This window comes from Schistocerca serialis, chromosome 7 (genome assembly GCF_023864345.2).
Source record: "Schistocerca serialis cubense isolate TAMUIC-IGC-003099 chromosome 7, iqSchSeri2.2, whole genome shotgun sequence".
NCBI classification, from domain to species: Eukaryota; Metazoa; Arthropoda; class Insecta; order Orthoptera; family Acrididae; genus Schistocerca; species Schistocerca serialis.
In genome coordinates, this window is record NC_064644.1 from 25,636,452 (window position 1) to 25,658,293 (window position 21,842).

The 21,842-nt window shown below is 41.7% G+C and overlaps 1 protein-coding gene across 1 annotated transcript in view; it reads left to right on the forward strand.

Annotated features, from left to right (window-relative positions):
- Window positions 1-21,842, forward strand: part of LOC126412596 (probable cytochrome P450 6a14) — a 98,038-nt gene that overhangs the window by 58,245 nt on the left and 17,951 nt on the right. Inside the window, exon 5 of the mRNA XM_050082259.1 lies at window positions 576-797. Coding sequence (XP_049938216.1) covers window positions 576-797 — 222 coding nt within the window. The remainder of the gene's footprint in view (window positions 1-575; window positions 798-21,842) is intronic.

Sequence of the window (21,842 nt, forward strand, 5' to 3'; positions counted from 1 at the left end):
ATCGCGATAGGCTACAGTCCGACCTTTATCAACGTCGGAAACGTGATGGAACGCATTTCTCCTCCTTACACGAGGCTCCACAACAACGTTTCAGCAGGCAACGCCAGTCAACTACTGATTGTGTATGAGAAAGCCGTTGGAAACTTTTATCATGTCAGCAAGTTGTAGGTGTCGCCACCGGCGCCAACCTTGTGTGAATGCTCTGAAAAGCTAATCATTTGCATATCACAGCATCTTCTTCCTATCGGTTAAATTTCGCGTCTGTAGCACATCATCTTTGTGGTGTAGCAATTTTAATTGCCTGTAGTGTAATTAATATATCTGAACATAAAACGGGTAAATTATTTCTTCACAGGAAGTATAGATTGTTGAGACTTTATTAAAAGATAATTCAGACCTGAGAGATTGACCGTTTGTCCGTAAATTTCTTTTTCACAAACATTTATTTTTATCAAAACTTTGTTGCTGTGGTTTGGGCCCTTATGGTTCCCACTGCTTCAGTTTATTTTCTGAGAGCAAGTGACTGAGCGCAGTGTAGAGCTCTACCAGACTAACGTTGGTCTACGTTGTTGCAGCCTTCACAGACGACCTGTTCGCTGCACAGTGCTTCGTCTTCTTCGTGGCCGGTTTCGAGACGTCTTCCACGACAATGAGCTTCTGCATCCACGAGTTGGCAGTCAACCCCGACGTGCAGGACCGCCTCAGGTCTGAAGTCGACAGCGTGCTCTGTAGACACGGCGGGGAGGTGACGTACGAAGCCGTACAGGAGATGACCTATCTGGACATGGTGGTCGCAGGTGAGGTTGCTCCTCCTCGTCTCACAACGAATACTTGAACCACCGGCACCCGTGGAAAATGAAAATTTACGCCTCAGAACGCGAGGCGTATGGACACCTCGATGAAAAGTTCTCGATTTTCCATCCGGTCGGCGGAGTTGAGATGTTGGGATTTGTCAGAAGATGATGGGTATGACACTCGTCGAAGCAGCGCGTTATCTCAGCACCAGTAGGCTGCTGAAGACCCGAGAGGTTCACATTCACACACGTGAACACAAAATTTTCAGCGGGAATGAGGGGGTTCAGTTAAACAGTAACTGAATAAGCTCCCGTTATGTCAGTTTGTTGCCGCGGCTGACTTATATTAGTCTAGCCCAACACTTTTCTTAAGTACTTACTACTCAACACGGTTTCATCACAATATAAAATGACATAGACAGTTCCAGTAATAACGCGCTGCTTCTTGGACTCGGGTAGGCGGGCCGGCCACGGATCGAATCCGCCCGTCGGATTAACGACGAGGGATGGTGCGCGGGCCAGCCTGGATATGGTTTTTAGGCGGTTTTCCACGTCCCGCTAGGTGAATACCGGGCTGGTCCCCACGTTCCGCCTCAGTTACACGACTCGCCGACATCTGAACACATTCGCACTATTCCATGAATTACACTAGACGCAGACAGTTGGGGTGCACAAGTTCCATCCCAGGGGTACGGGATGGCGGCAGGAAGGGCATCTGGCCACCCCTTCATTCTAACCTTGGCAAATCCGTTGCTAACAATGCCGACCCTGCGTCAGTGCAGGACATGGCACCAAAAAAATGGTTCAAATGGCTCTGAGCACTATGGGACTCAACTGCTGAGGTCATTAGTCCCTATGTCTTTCCACTAGCTGAGGCTTCAGAAGGTAAAACGCCAAGTCTTTGAAGAAAATCCTACAACTCCTAATTTGTTTGACCTCATTTGCATGGTATGGGTATTGATTCCTGCTATATCCAGTAGAACACAGAATACGGCCAATAACCATTTTCTTGTCACCCGTGTGACGGAATACGCCCATCCCAGCTGCTCGATTGCGTCGACTCCTTCTTTTCTTACCTTCTAACACAAAACTATCTCTGGTTGAATTGTAGCGTCGTCAACGGTTTCTAAGCCGTGCTTAGTTGAAAGTAGTAAAAATGAATATTTTCCGTACCAACGAGAACATGGACAGCCCCACGCTCTAAGGCAAAACTTCTTGTGGAACCTCGCGTTTGTTTTCTCTCGCTCTACCGATGCATGCTAGCCGTTCTTTCTTTCTTTTCTTTTTAACTAGGAGGTAACTGAGGAATTGCTGTTGTACCAGTTATCTGTGGAGAAGTTTCTCCCAGACCAGTCTATGTCAGTAGCAAGCCTTCCTACAACATCAAAATGAGAACGAGAAGCATCGTATGGTCCTGTAGTTTGTGTCCGACGATTCCCGCAATACACTTGAATGTTACTTGTGAAGAATGTTTTACCCGCAACTAAATCCAAGCTCTTTAAGCCATCATTCGCCGGTTTGTTCGGGATATACTAAGCAAAAGAGCAGCAACCCCGGAAAGCGTACCACCGTTCTTCTATTACAAATTTGCATTCACCGTAAGTGTCGTTACGGTTCATCACAACTTCATCTAGTTCTGCCTTAATGCAGCGAAATTATCACTTGCTGTTCTTTCTAGTCCTGTGCTCTTGTCGTAAAAACGGATACAACGTAAAAGGAACAGAAATCTTCTACTGCTCATCACACATCACCGATAGAGAATGACTGTTCACGGCCATCATCGTGTTCTTGTTCAGGAACTGAATCATGGTCAGTTTGTTTGATAAGTTCCACTTCTCTCACAGGGTCGTCATCATTTTCGATGTCTGGTATCGCGTTACACCCTAGATGCTCGTTGAATAGCCAACCAAACTCGTTACCAGTATCAATATGGTGTCTGTTCTTTCGGACATGTCCGAAAGAACAGACATTATTGATGACCTGCAGCCGTCTATAACAAAATTAGAATTTTGTGTTAATACCTTCACCTGCTGACGGGCGTTGATATATATCAACGGAGACAGGTGAAAATGTCTGCCCCGACCGGGACCCGAACCCGGGATCTCCTGCTTTCATGGCAGACGCACTATCCATCTGAGCCACCGAGGGCACAGAGGAAAGCGTCACTGCTTCCAGCAAGACCCACATTCTAACCTTATATGTCCACACACACTACATTCGTAGTGTCACTACACAACGCTCTCAATGTTCTCTCTCTCTGTTTTGTTCGGATGCACACATATTACCCGAACTCTTATGCGACTTGGTAAGAATGTCGTCCACGAGTAATGAGTGAGTTCGGTAGGGACACTACGAATGTAGTGTGTGCACATGTAAGATGAGAATGTCGGTCTCGCGGGAAGCGTGCGCGAGATAGTCCGAGCACTGGCACTATCCTCTGTGGCCTCGGTCGCTCAGATGGATAGTGCGTCTGCCATGTAATCAGGAGATCCCGCTTACGAGTCCCGGTCGGGGCACACTTTTTCACCTGTCCCCGTTGATATATATCAACGCCCGTCAGCAGCTGAAGGTATTAATATGTAATTCTAATTTAGTTCTAGACGGCTGCAGGTCATCAATAGTGTCTGTTCTTTCGGACATGTCCGAACTCGTTACCGGTTAGTTTTCATCTCGTCCTGCATACAGTGACAAGAACCCGCTCGTTACATGTTACATTTTGCTGCTCTTAAAAAGTAACGATTTACAAGTGAAGGAATACGACAGGGCACGTGGCGTACGTTTATACGAAGGTTGCACACTATCTCGTTATTCTATACTAGCTGAGAGAGCCGACGTTGTCCGGGTATTTCTTTATTCCAATTTTCTATTAGCCCATCTACTCTTTTCCTCTCTCTCTATCTCCTCCTCCAACTCTCCCTGTTCATCTCCAACCCTTTCCTTTCTCTGTCCGTGTCACCCTCTCTCCTCTCTCTATACATTTCTCCCTCCTCTATCTCCACCCATCTCTTCCTCCTCCTCCTCCTCCTCCTCCTCCTTCTCCTGTCTGTGCTTGTCATCTCCTTCACCCTTGGTGTCTGTCCACATCCTCGATCTCCCTTCTCTCTGCACGTTATCACACTCACCCCAATAGTAGTCTGGTGGTTCTTACTGCGGCAGTATTTCCTTCCAGATCGTAGCCAATATGTGAAACATATTAGATTTAAATCGTTCCAGGGGCTTAGGATGAGCTTCTTACCTATTGCGTTGCTCGCACACGCACGTGTGAACTATATTTCACACATATTCAACATATTACACGGGTATTTCTGCACATATTTCACTCGTATACCTAGCGAATTTCGACCTGCAGTTTCATTTTCACGCTGCTCAATGTTCTTGACATCGTATCTCCCGAACTGTGTGATGTAAAAAGGTATAATTTTCCAGGCGCATCCAATGGTATACGTGCCTGCTGTCTGCGAAATGTCTCGCGAATAGATTTAGCAGTAAAGAAGTAATAAATTAAAACGTCATGCACAAGGTGGCAGTTTTCTCCCGCAGCTCACGATTTGATGTCATATCTCCTGAAATGTGAGTCGCACAGTGATATGTTTTTGTAGGTACATTAGCAAGTAGTGTGGATACTCTCGGCAAAAAGTGTTGAGAATAGAGTTAGAGATAATAAATTTAAACGTCTTGCATAATGCGGTAGTCTTTCACGCATTCAGCGTTTATAAAGTCGTATCTCCTGAAACAAGTGTCGTACAACGATATAATTTTTCTGATAGATTCAGTGGTATATGTGAATACTGTCTGCAAAATGTGTCACGAATACAGTTGATCGTAAATAAGTAATAAATAAAAAGTAATACTTCATGTGAAAGTTTCACTGCATGAACAGTTAAAATGAACTGTCCTCCTTTCATCATTTTGTGCGAGTCATCAGCAAGAAAAGTTTCGCAAATTTTGAAATTAAGTGTAAATTTAGTTGTATGTAAATCTCTAAGTGCATCCATCCTGCCACGCGGGATTAGTCGAGCGGTTTAAGGCGCTGCAGTCATGGACTGTGCCGCTGGTCCCGGCGGAGGTTCGAGTCCTCCCTCGGGCATGGGTCTGTGTGTTTGTCCTTAGGATAATTTAGGTTAAGTAGTGTGTAAGCTTAGGGACTGATGACCTTAGCAGTTAAGTCCCATAGGATTTCACACACATTTGAACATTTTTTTGTACCCATTCTCAAATAGTAGATGCCTAAGTTATAGGTATTTTCGCTTCGTGGGCTACATTGCTTTTTCACCTTCATTCCTTTGATAGTTGGGTGGCTCTTAACCCTCGCATTGATTTCTTCCAGCCTTGAAGTGATATGTGTCCAAAATTTGCTTGAAATCGTTTCAGTGGTTTAGAAGGAAATGTGGAACATACATACATACACACAGGGTACGTACGTACATCCGTATTTATAATTTGTATGGCTCACTGCAGCGCACTTGGCTGTATGAAAGCACAACTTATCATTGTGTCAGTGGAAGCAATACTGAATGAATGGGTACGCGCTCGCAATTGTAAAACAGCACTGGATCGGTCCAGGTGATTGGCGCACTTTATACGTAGTCGCACACGCTCGAGTGTTAAACAGTGATTTATCTCATACAAAGCTAGTTTATTTTATCGTTGTTTGATTAAACTAAAAGTAAACTGTGATTTAGTTCATACATGTTTACCTTGGTAATATGAAAACAGCAATTCTGTACACGTGTACAAACTACGTTGCGTGTCCACTCGTTAGATTAGATTAGATTAATACTTGTTCCATAGATCATGAATACGACACTTCGTAATGATGTGGAACGTGTCAGGTTAATAAAAGATGTCTGTACAAGATATTACATTACACAAAATATTGCATGACACTAATGTTTAAGTTGGTTTTTTTCCCTTAATTTATATCTAAAAATTCAGCCAATGAGTAGAAGGAGTTGTCGTATAGAAATTCTTTTAATTTATTTTTAAATGTTAGTTGGCTATCTGTCTGGCATTTGATGCTGTTTGGTAGGTGACCAAAGACTTTTGTGGCAGCGTAACTTACCCCTTTCTGTGCCATAGTGAAGATCATCCTTTCTCCTGGTGCACACTGCTATTACTTTTGAACTGGGTTGGAGTATTAACAACAAATTTCATAAGTGTATATATATACTGTGAGGTTACTGTGAGTATCCCTAGATCCTTAAACAGATGTCTGCCGGATGAATGTGGGTGGGCTCCAGCAATTATTCTGATTACACGTTTTTGAGCAATGAATACTTTTCTACTCAACAATGAATTACTCCAGAATATGATGCCATACGAAAGCAGTCAATGAAAGTAGGCATAGTAAGCTAATTTACTGGGATTCTTATCACCAAAATTTGCAATAACCCTAATAGCATACGTAGCTGAACTCAGACGTTTCAGCAGACCATCAATGTGTTGCTTCCAGTTTAACCTCTCATCAATGAACACACCTAAACATTTTGAAAATTCTACCTTAGCTACAGACTTCTGTTCAAAGTCTATATTTATTACTGGAGTTGTGCCATATACTGTACAGAACTGTATATACTGTGTTTCATCAAAATTTAAAGAGAGTCCGTTTGCTGAGAACCACTTAATAATTTTGTGAAAAACAACATTTACAAGTACATCACTTAGTTCTTGGTTTTTGGATGTTATTACTATTCTTGTATCATCAGCAAAAAGAACTAACTTTGCATCTTCATCAATGTGGAATGGTAAGTCATTAATATATATCAAGAACAGTAAAGGACCTAAGACTGAACACTGTGAGACCCCGTACTTGATAGCCCCCCCCCCCCCACTTTGAGGAATCAGCTGTTGTTTTAACATTACATGAACCACTTATTTCAACTTTCTGCTTTCTTCCAGTTAAGTATGAATTAAACCATTTGTGCACTGCCCCCGTTCAAACCTTAATGATGCAGATTATCCAAAAGAATTCCGTGATTTACACAATCAAAGGCCTTTGAGAGATCACAAAAAATACCAATGGGTGATGTCTGGTTATTCAGAGCATTTAATATTTGGTAAGTGAAAGCGTATATAGCATTTTCTGTTGAAAAGCCTTTCTGAAAACCAAACTGACATTTTGTTAGTACTTTATTTTTAGAAATATGGGAGGCTACTCTTGAATACATTACTTTCTCAAAAATGTATCCCCCTTTTTATGCAATGGTTTTACAATGGTGTATTTCAGTCTATCGGGGAAAACACCCTGCTCCAAAGAGCTATTACATACGTGGCTGAGTATCCTACTCATCTGTGGGGAACAAACTTTAAGTACCTTGCTGGAAATGCCTTCACTTCCGTAAGAGCTTTTACTTTTCAGTGAGTTTATTATTTTACTGATTTCAGAGGGAGAGGTTGGTGGAATTACAGTTGTTTCAAACTGCACAGGTATGGCCTCTTCTATTAGTAGCCTTGCCTCTTCTGGTGAAGATCTAGATCCTATTTTCTCCACAACATTTAAAAAATGATTATTGAAAATATTTTCAATTTCTGATTGTTTGTTAGTACACTTGTCATTCATTTTTATGGCACTAAAGTCTTCGTGTGCTCTTGGTTGCCCTGTTTCCCTTTCAATAATATTCCAAATTGCTTTAATTTTATTATTAGAGTTACTGATCTCAGACATGATACACATGCTTCTGGACTTTTTACGGTTGCAAGATATTCTTATTCCTTTAGTTAGACAAGGTTTTTTATATGTTGGGAAAACAATTTTCAAATACCCTTAAAAATGTATCGTGAAATAAGTTATATTTCAAGTTTGCATCGGGTTCCTTATACACTTCATCCCAGTCTAGCTGCTGTGGGCTTTCCCTGAAGTTTGCAATATTTATATTGTTAATTGAACACACTGCTCTGAATGTATGATTTGATATACTGCATGGAGCTATGTCATGTACTGTAACTAGGTGTGCATCATGATCTGAAAGACCATTCTCAACAGGATAAGCATTTATGTCCTTAAACTTATCATGGTCTATAAAAAAGTTATCTATCAATGTCCTGCTGTTCTTTGTTATCCGAGTAGGAAAATCAATGACGGAGCTGAAATTGAAAGAACTGAGTAATAATACAAGGTCATTCTTCCTATTACACTCTTTCAGGGAATCAACATTGAAATCCCCACAAATGATAATTTGCTTCCCCCTGTCTGACAGATAGCACAACAAAGCATCCAAGTTTTCTAGAAACAGCTGGAAATTCCCTGAGGGGGACCTATACACTGTTACAATTATGAAAGTGCAATCATTTAGTTTAAGTTCAGTGGTACATGCTTCCAACCGAGCGAGGTGGCGCAGTGGTTAGCACACTGGACTCGCATTCGGGAGGACGACGGTTCAATCCCGTCTCCAGCCATCCTGATTTAGGTTTTCCGTGATTTCCCTACATCGTTTCAGGCAAATGCCGGGATGGTTCCTATGAAAGGGCACGGCCGATTTCCTTCCCCATCCTTCCCTAACCCGAGCTTGCGCTCCGTCCCTAATGACCTCGTTGTCGACGGGACGTTAAACAACACTAACCTAACCCTAACCTACATGCTTCCATATGTTTCTCTACACAAAATTTTTAGTTTCTAAATTTCGTACACTGTGGAAGCTTTTGACATATATGGCAACTCCTCCTCTCATCATATTATCTCTACTTACATGTGCAGCTAATTTGTACCCATTGATGCTAACCTTCTGCATATCAGTGAAAATGTGATGCTCAGACAGGCATAGTACATTTATTACATACTCAGTTTCTATATCTTTTAAACTAAGCAGAAGCTCATCAATTTTATTCTTCAATCCACCAATATTTTGATGAAATGAAGCAGGCAAAAAGGAATACAAACGTCTCAAAAATGAGATCGACAGGAAGTGCAAAATGGTTAAGCAGGGATGGCTAGAGGACAAATGTAAGGATGTAGAGGCTTGTCTCACTAGGGGTAAGATAGATACTGCCTACAAGAAAATTAAAGAGACCTTTGGAGAGAAGAGAACCACTTGTATGAATATCAAGAGCTCAGATGGCAACCCAGTTCTAAGCAAAGAAGGGAAGGCAGAAAGGTGGAAGGAGTATATAGAGGGTTTATACAAGGGCGATGTACTTGAGGACAATATTATAGAAATGGAAGAGGATGTAGATGACGATGAAATGGGAGACATGATACTGCGTGAAGAGTTTGACAGAGCACTGAAAGACCTGAGTCGAAACAAGGCCCCGGGAGTAGACAACATTCCATTAGAACTACTGATGGCCTTGGGAGAGCCAGTCATGACAAAACTCTACCATCTGGTGAGCAAGATGTATGAGACAGGCGAAATACCCACAGACTTCAAGAAGAATATAATAATTCCAATCCCAAAGAAAGCAGGTGTTGACAGATGTGAAAATTACCGAACTATCAGTTTAATAAGTCACAGCTGCAAAATACTAACGCGAATTCTTTACAGACGAATGGAAAAACTGGTAGAAGCGGACCTCAGGGAAGATCAGTTTGGATTCCGTAGAAATGTTGGAACACGTGAGGCAATACTGACTTTACGACTTATCTTAGAAGAAAGATTAAGAAAAGGCAAACCTACGTTTCTAGCATTTGTAGACTTAGAGAAAGCTTTTGACAATGTTAACTGGAATACTCTCTTTCAAATTCTGAAGGTGGCCGGGGTAAAATACAGGGAGCGAAAGGCTATTTACAATTTGTACAGAAACCAGATGGCAGTTATAAGAGTCGAGGGGCATGAAAGGGAAGCAGTGGTTGGGAAAGGAGTGAGACAGGGTTGTAGCCTCTCCCCGATGTTATTCAATCTGTATATTGAGCAAACAGTAAAGGAAACAAAAGAAAAATTCGGAGTAGGTATTAAAATCCATGGAGAAGAAATAAAAACTTTGAGGTTTGCCGATGACATTGTAATTCTGTCAGAGACAGCAAAGGACTTGGAAGAGCAGTTGAACGGAATGGACAGTGTCTTGAAAGGAGGATATAAGATGAACATCAACAAAAGCAAAACGAGGATAATGGAATGTAGTCAAATTAAATCGGATGATGCTGAGGGGATTAGATTAGGAAATGAGACACTTAAAGCAGTAAAGGAGTTTTGCTATTTAGGGAGTAAAATAACTGATGATGGTCGAAGTAGAGAGGATATAAAATGTAGACTGGCAATGGCAAGGAAAGCGTTTCTGAAGAAGAGAAATTTGTTAACATCGAGTATAGATTTAAGTGTCAGGAAGTCGTTTCTGAAAGTATTTGTATGGAGCGTAGCCATGTATGGAAGTGAATCATGGACGATAATCAGTTTGGACAAGAAGAGAATAGAAGCTTTCGAAATGTGGTGCTACAGAAGAATGCTGAAGATAAGGTGAGTAGATCACGTAACTAATGAGGAGGTATTGAATAGGATTGGGGAGAAGAGAAGTTTGTGGCACAACTTGACTAGAAGAAGGGATCGGTTGGTAGGACATGTTTTGAGGCATCAAGGGATCACAAATTTAGCATTGGAGGGCAGCGTGGAGGGTAAAAATCGTAGAGGGAGACCAAGAGATCAATACACTAAGCAGATTCAGAAGGATGTAGGTTGCAGTAGGTACTGGGAGATGAAGAAGCTTGCACAGGATAGAGTAGCACGGAGAGCTGCATCAAATCAGTCTCAGGACTGAAGACCACAACAACAACAACAACTAACATTATTTTTCACTTTACTTATGTGAGTATCTTGAACTTTTTTAAACATCTTTAGTACTTGGCTGGCTGAGTTTCCCACTGGACACTGATCTTACACTACAAAAGAGTTTCCACCATGAGATGTAGTTCCTCCCCCCTTAAATTTCCTGCTATCCGTCCAGCCAGTTTAGCCTTCTCTTTCTTGTTGAGGTGTAGGCCATGTCTAGTATAGTCCCACCTACAGAGTGAATCAACAGGAACCACACCAATGTGAGACTCTGCACCAGATCCAAGTAGCCGTTCCAACTCCAAATTAACTCTCCTGACAGAAGAGCTCAAATGAGGTCTGTCGTGGCGCTCCAGAACCGACACAAACCCAACACTGGTATGACTCGATGTTGACGCAATCTTTGCCAGGTCACACTCTGTGCTGTACCCCGGATCTCTGTCAATACTGTTGCCCGGCCCAACCACAATAACCACGGTATCTTCCTTAGTACAGCCTCTACATAGTGAACCTGAATCCTCTGTAACCTGCCCCAGTCCAGCACTAGGTTTGAAAAACCATGTGACCTGGTATTTTGACCCTAATTCATCCTGCAGAAGTTGGCCCACACCCCTAGCATGCGAACTACCTAGCAACAAGACTTTCTTTCTCTTTGCAGACTTCCCTACATTCTTATTCAATTTGCTGCTGAAAGCTTGTTGAGTCCTGTCTACACCTACTTCTGTGAGAGGCTCATCAGTTTCTGACTGAGACAACAGGTGAAACCTATTTTGTACATTAATAACAAAGCTGTCAGAGGAATTTCTTGGCCTGTTCCTTATGCCTGTTGCCACTCCCACCCCTGTTTACCCTTCTCCCACCTTAACCTGCCCAGTTCTCGCCTAGCCTCATCTAACTCAGCCTGAAGGGCAGCAATTTTCCCCTCCTGTTCCACAATCTTTCTATCTCTACTGCATAGTCTACAGAACCACTGATGAGTCTCGCTCATTTTCCCAATTCCAACGCCACTACAATCGCCCCAATGGAAAAAGTTACTACTTCCATCACACAAGACCCCGGAGCTAACGATTCTACGGCACGTCAGGCACTTTACACTCATGGTACAAATCGATTTTAGTAACAGAAAGACAATTAAGTTACCGGAAAACAATGAAAATACGTGTACGAAAAATTAGGCCTACTCTCGACTATGTAAACAGTTGTTCAGATGTTTTCTACTGTAAATTACTTAAGAGATGACGATACTCTACAGATATAAAGGGGCAGCAAACGTATTTAGCACACTAAACTATCAGTAAATGCACTTAAAATTGCGGTATGAAGTTTAATCTGAAAGCTCAAAAGTTAGGCCTGGCCGCGATATGTAAACAAAACGAACTTTACGTGATTACTGTGAAAATAGTGACTAACAAGGGGAGGCCGCCAATTGTGAAATTCAGATTCGATTCATACTGCGCATAATAAAAGCTCATGGCCAGAGGTGTAATGTGGCAAAGCACCAAGATGCACTTCTCAGCCGTTGCCGAGAAAATCGACAGTTAAAAGAAACCGTTGCGGAGAAATACTCTCTACGATTAATATTTTTCTACAGCGTCGTGGCGCAGCGGTAAGCTCTCCGGTTCGAAATCCGAAGGTCACCGGATTGAATCTCGCGCCATGCTACTTTTTTTTTGTATTTGTTTTTTGTAATTCAAATGTGTGTATATTCACACACACACACACACACACACACACATATATATATATATATATATATATATATATATATATATATATATATATAATTCCCGGCAATCAGTAGCAACAATTATGCATATAATAAGTTGTTGAGAGTCGTTTGTCGTGGAAAAACTGGCAACTTGGAACATCATTATGTTTTCCGCAAACAAAGTTGTATTTCACAAATGTTATTAATTGTCTTCATAATGTTAACCACGTATAGTTAACGGAAGACGGAGAAACGATATTCCGAATACGTATAGCGTTAGTCAAACGTTCGAATTAGAATAGAAACCCCACGAACACAAATGTGCTGTGGTAGGTATGAAATATAAACTCCGTTAGTCGCTCGTTACAGTTGAAGGACAGATGCTGAATGGGCCGAAACGAGCCGCCGCATAACAGCGTAGTTGCCTGCTAACTTCGAAAGAAGGTAGATGCGGTCCCTAGCGCAAGTTATAACATCGTCGAAAATCAGTGCGGACGTGAGAGCTTTGGTACACCCAGTTAAACAAACGGAAAAATGGAGGTACAATTGGAGAGCGATCCGCCTTCACCAACATGCATAAGCAATTCATTAATAGTATATATATATATATATATATATATATATATATATATATATATATATATATATATATATTGGAATAGAAACCCCACGAACACAAATGTGCTGTGGCAGGTATGAAATATAAACTCCGTTACTCGTTCGTTACACTTGAAGGACAGATGTTGAATATATATAGTTTGAAATTTTGAAATTTTTCGATGTCTTCCGTCAACACTATCTGGTAGGGATACCCGTACCGCGCAGCAGTACTACAGAAGTCGGACAAGGGAAGTGTAGGCAGTCTCTTTAGTAGACCTGTTGCATTTTTTAAGTGTTGTGCCAATAGCACGCAGTCTTTGGTCCTCTGTAACTACAACATTATTTATGTGGTCGTTCCAATTTAAGTAGTTTGTAATTGTTAGCTCTTGGTTCACAGGATATCTTCCGAATCCATGGGTGAAGGGTATCAGACGGATGCCACATTCCTTGACTTAGGGAAAGCGTTTGACTCGGTGCCCCACTGCAGACTCCTAAGTAAGGAACGAGCGTATGGGATTGGTTCCCAAGTATGTGAGTGGCTCAAAGACTTCTTAAGTAACAGAACCCAGTATGTTTTCCTCGATGGTGAGTGTTCATCGGAGGTGAGGGTATCGTCTGGAGTGCCCCAGGGAAGTGTGGTAGGTCCGCTGTTGTTTTCTATCTAGATAAATGATCTTTTGGATAGGGTGGATAGATAGAGTGGATAGCAATGTGCGGCTGTTTGCTGATGATGCTGTGGTGTACGGGAAGGTGTCGTCGTTGAGTGACTGTAGGAGGATACAAGATGACTTGGACACGATTTGTGATTGGTGTAAAGAATGGTAGCTAACTCTAAATATAGATAAATGTAAATTAATGCAGATGAATAGGAAAAAGAATCCCGTAATGTTTGAATACTCCATTAGTAGTGTAGCACTTGACAGAGTCACGACGATTAAATATTTAGGCGTAACATTGCAGAGCGATAAGAAGTGGGACGAACATGTAATGGGAGTTGTGGGGAAGGCGGATAGTCGTCTTCGGTTCATTGGTAGAATTTTGGGAAGATGTGGTTCATCTGTAAAGGAGACCGCTTATAAAACACTGATACGACCTATTCTTGAGTACTGCTCGAGCGTTTGGGATCGCTATTAGGTCGGATTGAGGGAGGACATAGAAGGAATTCAGAGGCGGGCTGCTAGATTTGTTACTAGTAGGTTTGATCATCACGCGAGTGCTACGGAAATGCTTCAGGAACTCTGGTGGGAGTCTCTAGAGGAAAGGAGGCGTTCTTTTCGTGAATCGCTACTGAGGAAATTTAGAGAACCAGCATTTGAGGCTGACTGCAGTACAATTTTACTGCCACCAACTTACATTTCGTGGAAAGACCACAAAGATAAGATAAGAGAGATTAGGGCTCGTACAGAGACATATAGGCAGTCATTTTTCCCTCGCTCTGTATGGGTGTGGAACAGGGAGAGAAGATGCTAGTTGTGCTACGAGGTACACTCCGCCACGCACTGTATGGTGGACTGCGGAGTATGGATTTAGATGTAGATGTAGATATAGTTGCATGGATAATCATTAGACTTGTGTGATTTATCGTGTTATACACGAAACGTATTCGCTGTTGCGATTACCGACCACCATCAGCTGTATAATGAAATGACCACAGTGAAAATTCGGGACTCGAACCCAGATTTCCTGCTTTACGCAAGAGGCCGCTTTAACCGCTTTCGCTATCGGTGCGCGTCTCATGGCCAGAGCAAAACTTCCATATGTCGTCGCTCTTGGGTCACCATCTGCACTCGTACACACATTATGTAATTCCCACACAGTGCGAAGATATTTTAATTGATGGTCGCTACCTGGTATTGGCGGATAAATACGATATTGCAGGGACTGCGTTGTTGAGAAGTACGGCGCAATGTTCCTTCGGACAAGCATACACGTATGTCCGAAACATCGTTGCATAGTACCTCTTAAACAATACCGTCACTGCAATATCGTATTTATTGTGTTACCGAAATCTAAATAAGTCCTTGTACTACGGATGAGGATGAACCACACTTTTCATACAGATCTATTGTCTGAATCATTTTGTAATTTCTTTTGATAATCTGATGACTTCACTATCTCAGTCTAACTACTAGAGGTAACATTCTCTATAAGCTGTTATGTACTCGAATACGCCAGTCCTTCCACTATCATCACAATTTTTCCTGGGTGCTAGGATAGAAGTCACAGTAACCTGTCCCATCTTAAGTGTCTTCCATAGACTTCTGTCATCATCTGTTCTGTTTCTATAATTTTAATTAATATTGTGTTTATACTGGTTGCTGGTGAGGAGGAAAGTTAGTTATTAGTATTTTATTAATGATTTCATTCATAAGCAGCCTTATCACAGTCATCACAGTCGCTCAAGAAATTCATGATTAAGCTTTACTTGTTTCATCAGAGTCGGACGATGACTCTCCTTGTCCACAGTCTCGATGATTCTTAGCGATCTGCAACCCTGTGCCGGCCGGAGTGGCCGGGCGGTTAAAGGCGCTACAGTCTGGAACCGCACGACCGCTACGGTCGCAGGTTCGAATCCTGCCTCGGGCATGGATGTGTGTGATGACCTTAGGTTAGTTACGTTTAAGTAGTTCTAAGTTATAGGGGACTTATGACCACAGCCGTTGAGTCCCATAGTGCTCAGAGCCATTTGAACCATTTTGCAACCCTGTGAAAATAAAATGTCTTTCTTGCGTTGCGTAGTCAGTCGGGAAACCTCAGATCAAGCGGAAAGTTTGCTCTAATAGAGTTTAACTATCCGATGAAATAATGGAGCTCTTGGATCTAATAATTGCAGGTTCGTTTCCAATTCATCGGAAGTTCCCATCTGATTACCAACGAAACGACACCTCCGTGAAAATTTCCAATTAGAGAATACATACATAATGAAATTCCTTACACACCTTTGATGTAAATGCTCAGTATATATTTTCTTGAGTAGCATACAATATATTTTCAATCTCTTTCTTCCAGTAACATCGATAGCAAAATTACAAGTGCTCTCAAAACACCAGAGAGAATATTACAAAGAGTAATTATGCGCTCATGGAATAGTAATAGTACTGTACTATTTTGCGCATGGATTCTGCCACTTTATAGATGGTCAAGTAGGAAACGTAATTCACTCATAGAATTGCGAAGGGATAATTAGTAGAATATAAAGAGATATTACAGTTTCCCTCGTTTATTTTTCTATTTTGTCTGTACATTACGTTTTTTAACGCTCTTTCGAAGCACCTTATTTCACTTGCTTCCAGCTTCTTCTTTCCCAGATTCTCAATGATGCTCGTCTCACTTTCCACACTGCGGTGGTGCGTCTGGTGCTGAAGTCACGTACTGCGCGTGCGGAAGTGGTCCTGGTTGCGGTAAGCGGTCAGTGTGTTGACCGGCAGGCGGCGGCGATGCTCTGGGGTAAGGATGGGTCAGCGAACTGCAGGTGTTCTGCTCCTAGGGCGCCCATACCATATGCCGAGGATTGCGAATGTACAATACGTCTATTGCACCACCTTTTACAGTATTGTGACGTTCCAAAGTATGCGGTGTTAAGCATGTCTGTAACGTGCTTTCCACTACTATTCTTCATCACATTCTTCGTTTCGTTAATTATTCGTAAATATTCTATGTTAAGTGAGCTGCCCATTCCATTCAACAGGACTTCTGAGTCTTCTTTACAACCTACAGAGGTGCAATTTCCTCTGTAAACCTCGCTGCTATTATTTACCCCCTTAATACTTTCAATCCTTTTCTTAAAATGACTTTAACACCCTTCATTGATTCGGCACTTAGAAGCTGAAAAACAGTGCTGATCAACTCCACCCTTCTCTTACACAACCGATGATTGTACAATAACTCTGAATACATTTTACTGTGTGAATTTGACCAACTGAAGTGTAGTAACAATAACATTTGCTAGCTGGCAGTTTTAACAACACAAATTATATCACCCTCGGAGTACTCAAATCAAGAGTTTTGTTATATACCAGACAGTTCAAGAGCCTAGCATATTTAAATTCGGATGGAGATAAGATTATTCTGCATTATAAATAATTACTAATGTACCTCCAAACATTTCGTGGCCGAAACTACACAATAGTACCAATAACACACAAATTTGACAGCTGCAAGCGATCGTGGAGTTACAGTAAAAAAATATTTCAATGTAGTCTATGATTCGCTAACTAACATTCCGAATCGAGCCCTAAAGTCTGATGTGGAAATTTATTATATTTTTCTGGTAGACAATAGTTTGTTGTTGTTGTTGAGGTCAACAGTCCGAAGACTGGTTTGATGAGTACTAAATAGGTGATGCCTTAATGTCTCAGAATTTGTATTGTCAGTCGATCCGTTCTTGTAGTTAAGTTCTGCCACAAATCTCTTTTCTCACCAATTATACCCCCAATTACATTCACAGTTTCAATGAGAGTATTCCAGTCAGGAGCTTCAAAAGCTTTTTCTAGGTCTACAAATGCTATAAACGTAGATTTGTCTTTCCTTAACCTATCTTCTAAGATCAATTAATTACTTAATTAATACCGTGTGACTAGGGCCTCCCGTCGGGTAGACCGCTCGCCTGGTGAAAGTATTTCGAGTTGACGCTACTTCGGCGAGTTGCGTGTCGATGAGGATGAAATGATGATGATAAGGCAACACAACACCCAGTCCCTGAGCGGGGAAAATCTCCGAGCCAGCCGGGAATCGGACCCGGGCCCTTAGGATTGACAGTCTGTCGCGCTGACCACTCAGCTACCAGGGACTCGTAGGCTCACTACTGCCTCGCGTCTTGATACATTTCTCGCGAATCAAAACTGATTTTATCCGAGGTCGGCGTCTACCAGTTTTCCGTTCTTCCGTAAAGTATTTGTGTTAGTATTTAACAACCATGACTTATTAAACTAATAGTTCGGTAACGTTGACAGCTGTCAGCACCTACTTCCTTTGGAACTGGAATTATTACATTCTATTTGGAGTCTGTGGGAATTCGACTGATTCATTTATCTTGCACGCCAGATGGAAGAGTTTGGTCATGGCTGGCTCTCCCAAGGCTGTTAGTCATTCCGACAGGATATCGTCTACCCAGGGGCCTTGTTTCGACTTAGGTCTCTCAGTGATCCACCACATTCTTCTGGCAGTATCGTATTTCCCATCTCATTTTCATCTGCGTCCTCTTTCATTTCTATAATATTGTCCTCAAGTTCATCTCCATTTTACAGACTCTCTATATACATACCCGTTTCAACTTTCAGCTTCCCTCTTTGGTCAGAATTGGTTTTTCATCTAAACTCTTGATATTCATACATCTGCTTCTCTTTTCTTCAAAGGCCACTTTAATTTTCCTGTACGTGGTACCTGTCTTTCCCCTAGTGATATATGCCTCTAAACACTTAAATTTGTCCTTTAGCCATTCCTGGTTAGCTGTTTTGCACTTCCTGTCAGTCTCATTTTTCAGACGTTTGTATTCCCTTACATCTGCTTCATTTGCTGAACTTTTGTATTCTCTCGTTTCATGAATGAAATTTAGTATCTTCTGTGTTATCCACAGATTTCTACTTAGCCTTGCCTTTATACCTGTTTAATTCTCTTTTGCTTTCTTTATTTCATCTCCCAAAGCTACCCACCTTCCTCTGAAACTCACAATAACCTCCGTTTCTTTCACACTATCCAGGCCCCATATCCTAAATTTCTTACGTGTCTGCAGTTTGTTTAGATTAATCTACAGTTCATAGCCAATAAATTGTGGTCAGGGTCCTCATCTGAGGCTTGAAATGTTTCACAGTTTAAAAGCTGTTCCAAAATATCTGTCTTACCATTATACAGGGTGTTACAAAACGGTACGGCCAAACTTTCAGGAAACATTCCTCACACACAAAGAAAGAAAATATGTTATGTGAACATGTGTCCGGAAACGCTTACTTTCCATGTCAGAGCTCATTTTATTCCTTCTCTTCAAATCACATTAATCATGGAATGGAAACACACAGCAACAGAACGTACCAGGATGACTTCAAACACTTTGTTACAGGAAATGTTCAAAATGTCCTCCGTTAGCGATGATACATGCATCCACCCTCCGTCGCATGGAATCTCTGATGCGCTGATGCAGCCCTGGAGAATGGCGTATTGTATCACAGCCGTCCACAATACGAGCACGAAGAGTCTCTACATTTGGTACCGGGGTTGCGTAGACAAGAGCTTTCAAATGCCCCAATAAATGAAAGTCAGGAGGGTTGAGGTCAGGAGAGCGTGGAGGCCATGGAATTGCTCCGCCTCTACCAATCCATCGGTCACCGAATCTGTTGTTGAGAAGCGTGCGAACACTTCGACTGAAATGTGCAGGAGCTCCATCGTGCATGAACCACATGTTGTGTCGTACTTGTAAAGGCACATGTTCTAGCAGCACAGGTAGAGTATCCCATATGAAATCATGGCAGGGAATCGAGGAAGTACAGTACATACTGACGAAACTAAAATGAGCTCTAACATGGAAATTAAGCGTTTCCGGACACATGTCCACATAACATCTTTTCTTTATTTGTGCGTGAGGAATGTTTCCTGAAAGTTTGGCCGTACCTTTTTGTAACACCCTGTATAATCAATCTGAAACCTCCCAGTTTCCGTAAGTCTCTTCGACGTACACAACCTTCTTTCATGGTTCTTAAAAGAATTGTTAGCGATGATTAAATTGTGGCTCTGTGGAAAACACTACCAGGAAGCTTCGTATTTCATTCCTTTAGCCCAGGTCATATTCACCTACTCTTTTTCCTTCTCTTTCTTTTCCTGCTATCGAATTCCAGTACCCATCGCTATTAAATTTTCGTCTCCTTCAACTAGCTGAATAATTTCCTCTATTTCATCACATATTTCTTAAATCTCTTCATCTTCTGTGGAGCTAGTTGGTATATAAACTTGTACTAATGTGGTATGTATGGGCTCTGTGTCTATCTTAGGTACGTTAATGCATTCACCGTGCTGTTCGTAATAGCTTACCTGCACAGGGGATTGTAAATCCACAATATGGATATACGTACAAAAGGTGTTCGGAAATTCCCGATACAAATTTCCAGGACTTGAAGCACTAGGTGTTGATGTTTCTACACGGGAGTGAATAAATAATATTTTGAACAGGACTCAATTTCTTAAAACGTACCGTTCTCTGACTTTCTGAATTCAAATGTTGAGCTCATCAACTTCTGTTTGAGGAACTGATCTAGACCTTACGCAGTGCAAATATTAGGTAACAATTCGAACGGAAACATAACGAAACATCGGTTTATTACTTGAGCAAATTTGTTTGTATTAACACTTAAACAGTACCTGTTTACAATATTCCAAAACAAAAAACTAACCCAGCATACGACACGTACAGAACAGTACTGACGCATTGCAACATGGGCTCAATGTAGGGAGCGCCAACGTTGATACAGACACTGTTACTACGAAGCATGTTCTGCCACGCACTCTCCATTCCACCTGGCGTCTCTTCAGTTTCTAGCGCAGCGGCCAGAACTCGTGGCAGCAGAGCTTCCTCTATCTCTGCAGCAGCAGGACAGACGTTAAGTGACATCGGGTGACTGTCTGACGTGGTACACGCCATCTTGTCTGCCCTACTGCATACCAGGGCCAGCAACTCAGGCTTTCCTCTTTCCCTCAACAGACGTGGACGCGTTACACATCTGCATTGAAACCGTCGCAGAACGGAAACGGTACGTTTCCGGAGATGAGTTTCTGTTGAAAATACTATGTACTCACTCCCCTATACAGGTACTAGAAGTTTGTAGCGTGAATTTCGGAACACCCTTTATAAGTATGCACATATGTACTCAGTATGTATGTACGTTCCTCACTCCTCCTAAACTACGGGATCGATTTCAACCAAAATTGATATAAATATCACTTAGTGTCTGGAAATTGTGGCTGTGAGGTAAGAACCACCTACATATCAGAGAGGTTGGGGTAGGGGTGGAAAAGCAATGTACCCCACGACGCTCGAATAGCTACACATTTCTCATCCAGTATTGAAAATGAGAATACTTCATGACTTGGAACAAACTTCACACATAATTTCAAACACTTGCGAAACTTTTTATCGCTAACAAACCACACAAAATGATGCATGGAAAAAGGTTATCGTTTACTACATTTTCGCTATTCTTGCATGAAAGCTGCCGTATGAAGCATGACGTTATGAATTATTACTTCTTTACTACTAAGTGTATTGGCGGCATATTTCTCAGACAGTGATCACATATACCAGTGAATGAACCAGAAAAATTATACCATTGTTCGGCTCATAGTACACCGTGATCGTTGAAAAACTGCAGCAACCTTCAAATCTTATAGATTTATTACTTCTTTGCTACTAACTCTATTCGGAACAACTTTTTCAGACGGTATACATATATACCGCTGCATGTACCTACAGTAATATAAGATTATACAAGACATAGTTTTTGAATTATGTTGCCATAAACACTGAGATGCGTGAGAAATTGCCGTATCATGTATGACGTTTTAATTTATTACTTATTTACTACTGTTTCTACTCACAACACATTTCTCATACAGTAGCCACGTATACCAATGGATGTACACCCAAAATTATATCATTGTACAGCAAACAGTTCAGGATATACTACGTCATGAACACTGAACCGCGTAAAGATGAAACTACGTCGAGAAATTCGCTAGAAATGCGGGTGAAATACGTGCAAAAACACTGTGAAATTGTTAAATATATGTGAAATGTACTTGTATTTGACCTATGTGTACCGGGATAAAGTGAAGGGTAAGAGCCTCAACTAAAGCCCCTAGAACGATTTCAACCATATTTGATACACGTGTTGAGTATAATCTGGAAAGAAATACTCTAGGGGCAAGAGCCACCAGCCTCCTATTGGTGTGTGTGAGAGTGTCTATGTGGAGAGAGAAGGAGGGAGGGAGGAGGAGATGGACAGACAGAGACTGAGAAAGAGGAGATGGACATAGATAGAGGGGGAAGGAGATGGACAGAGA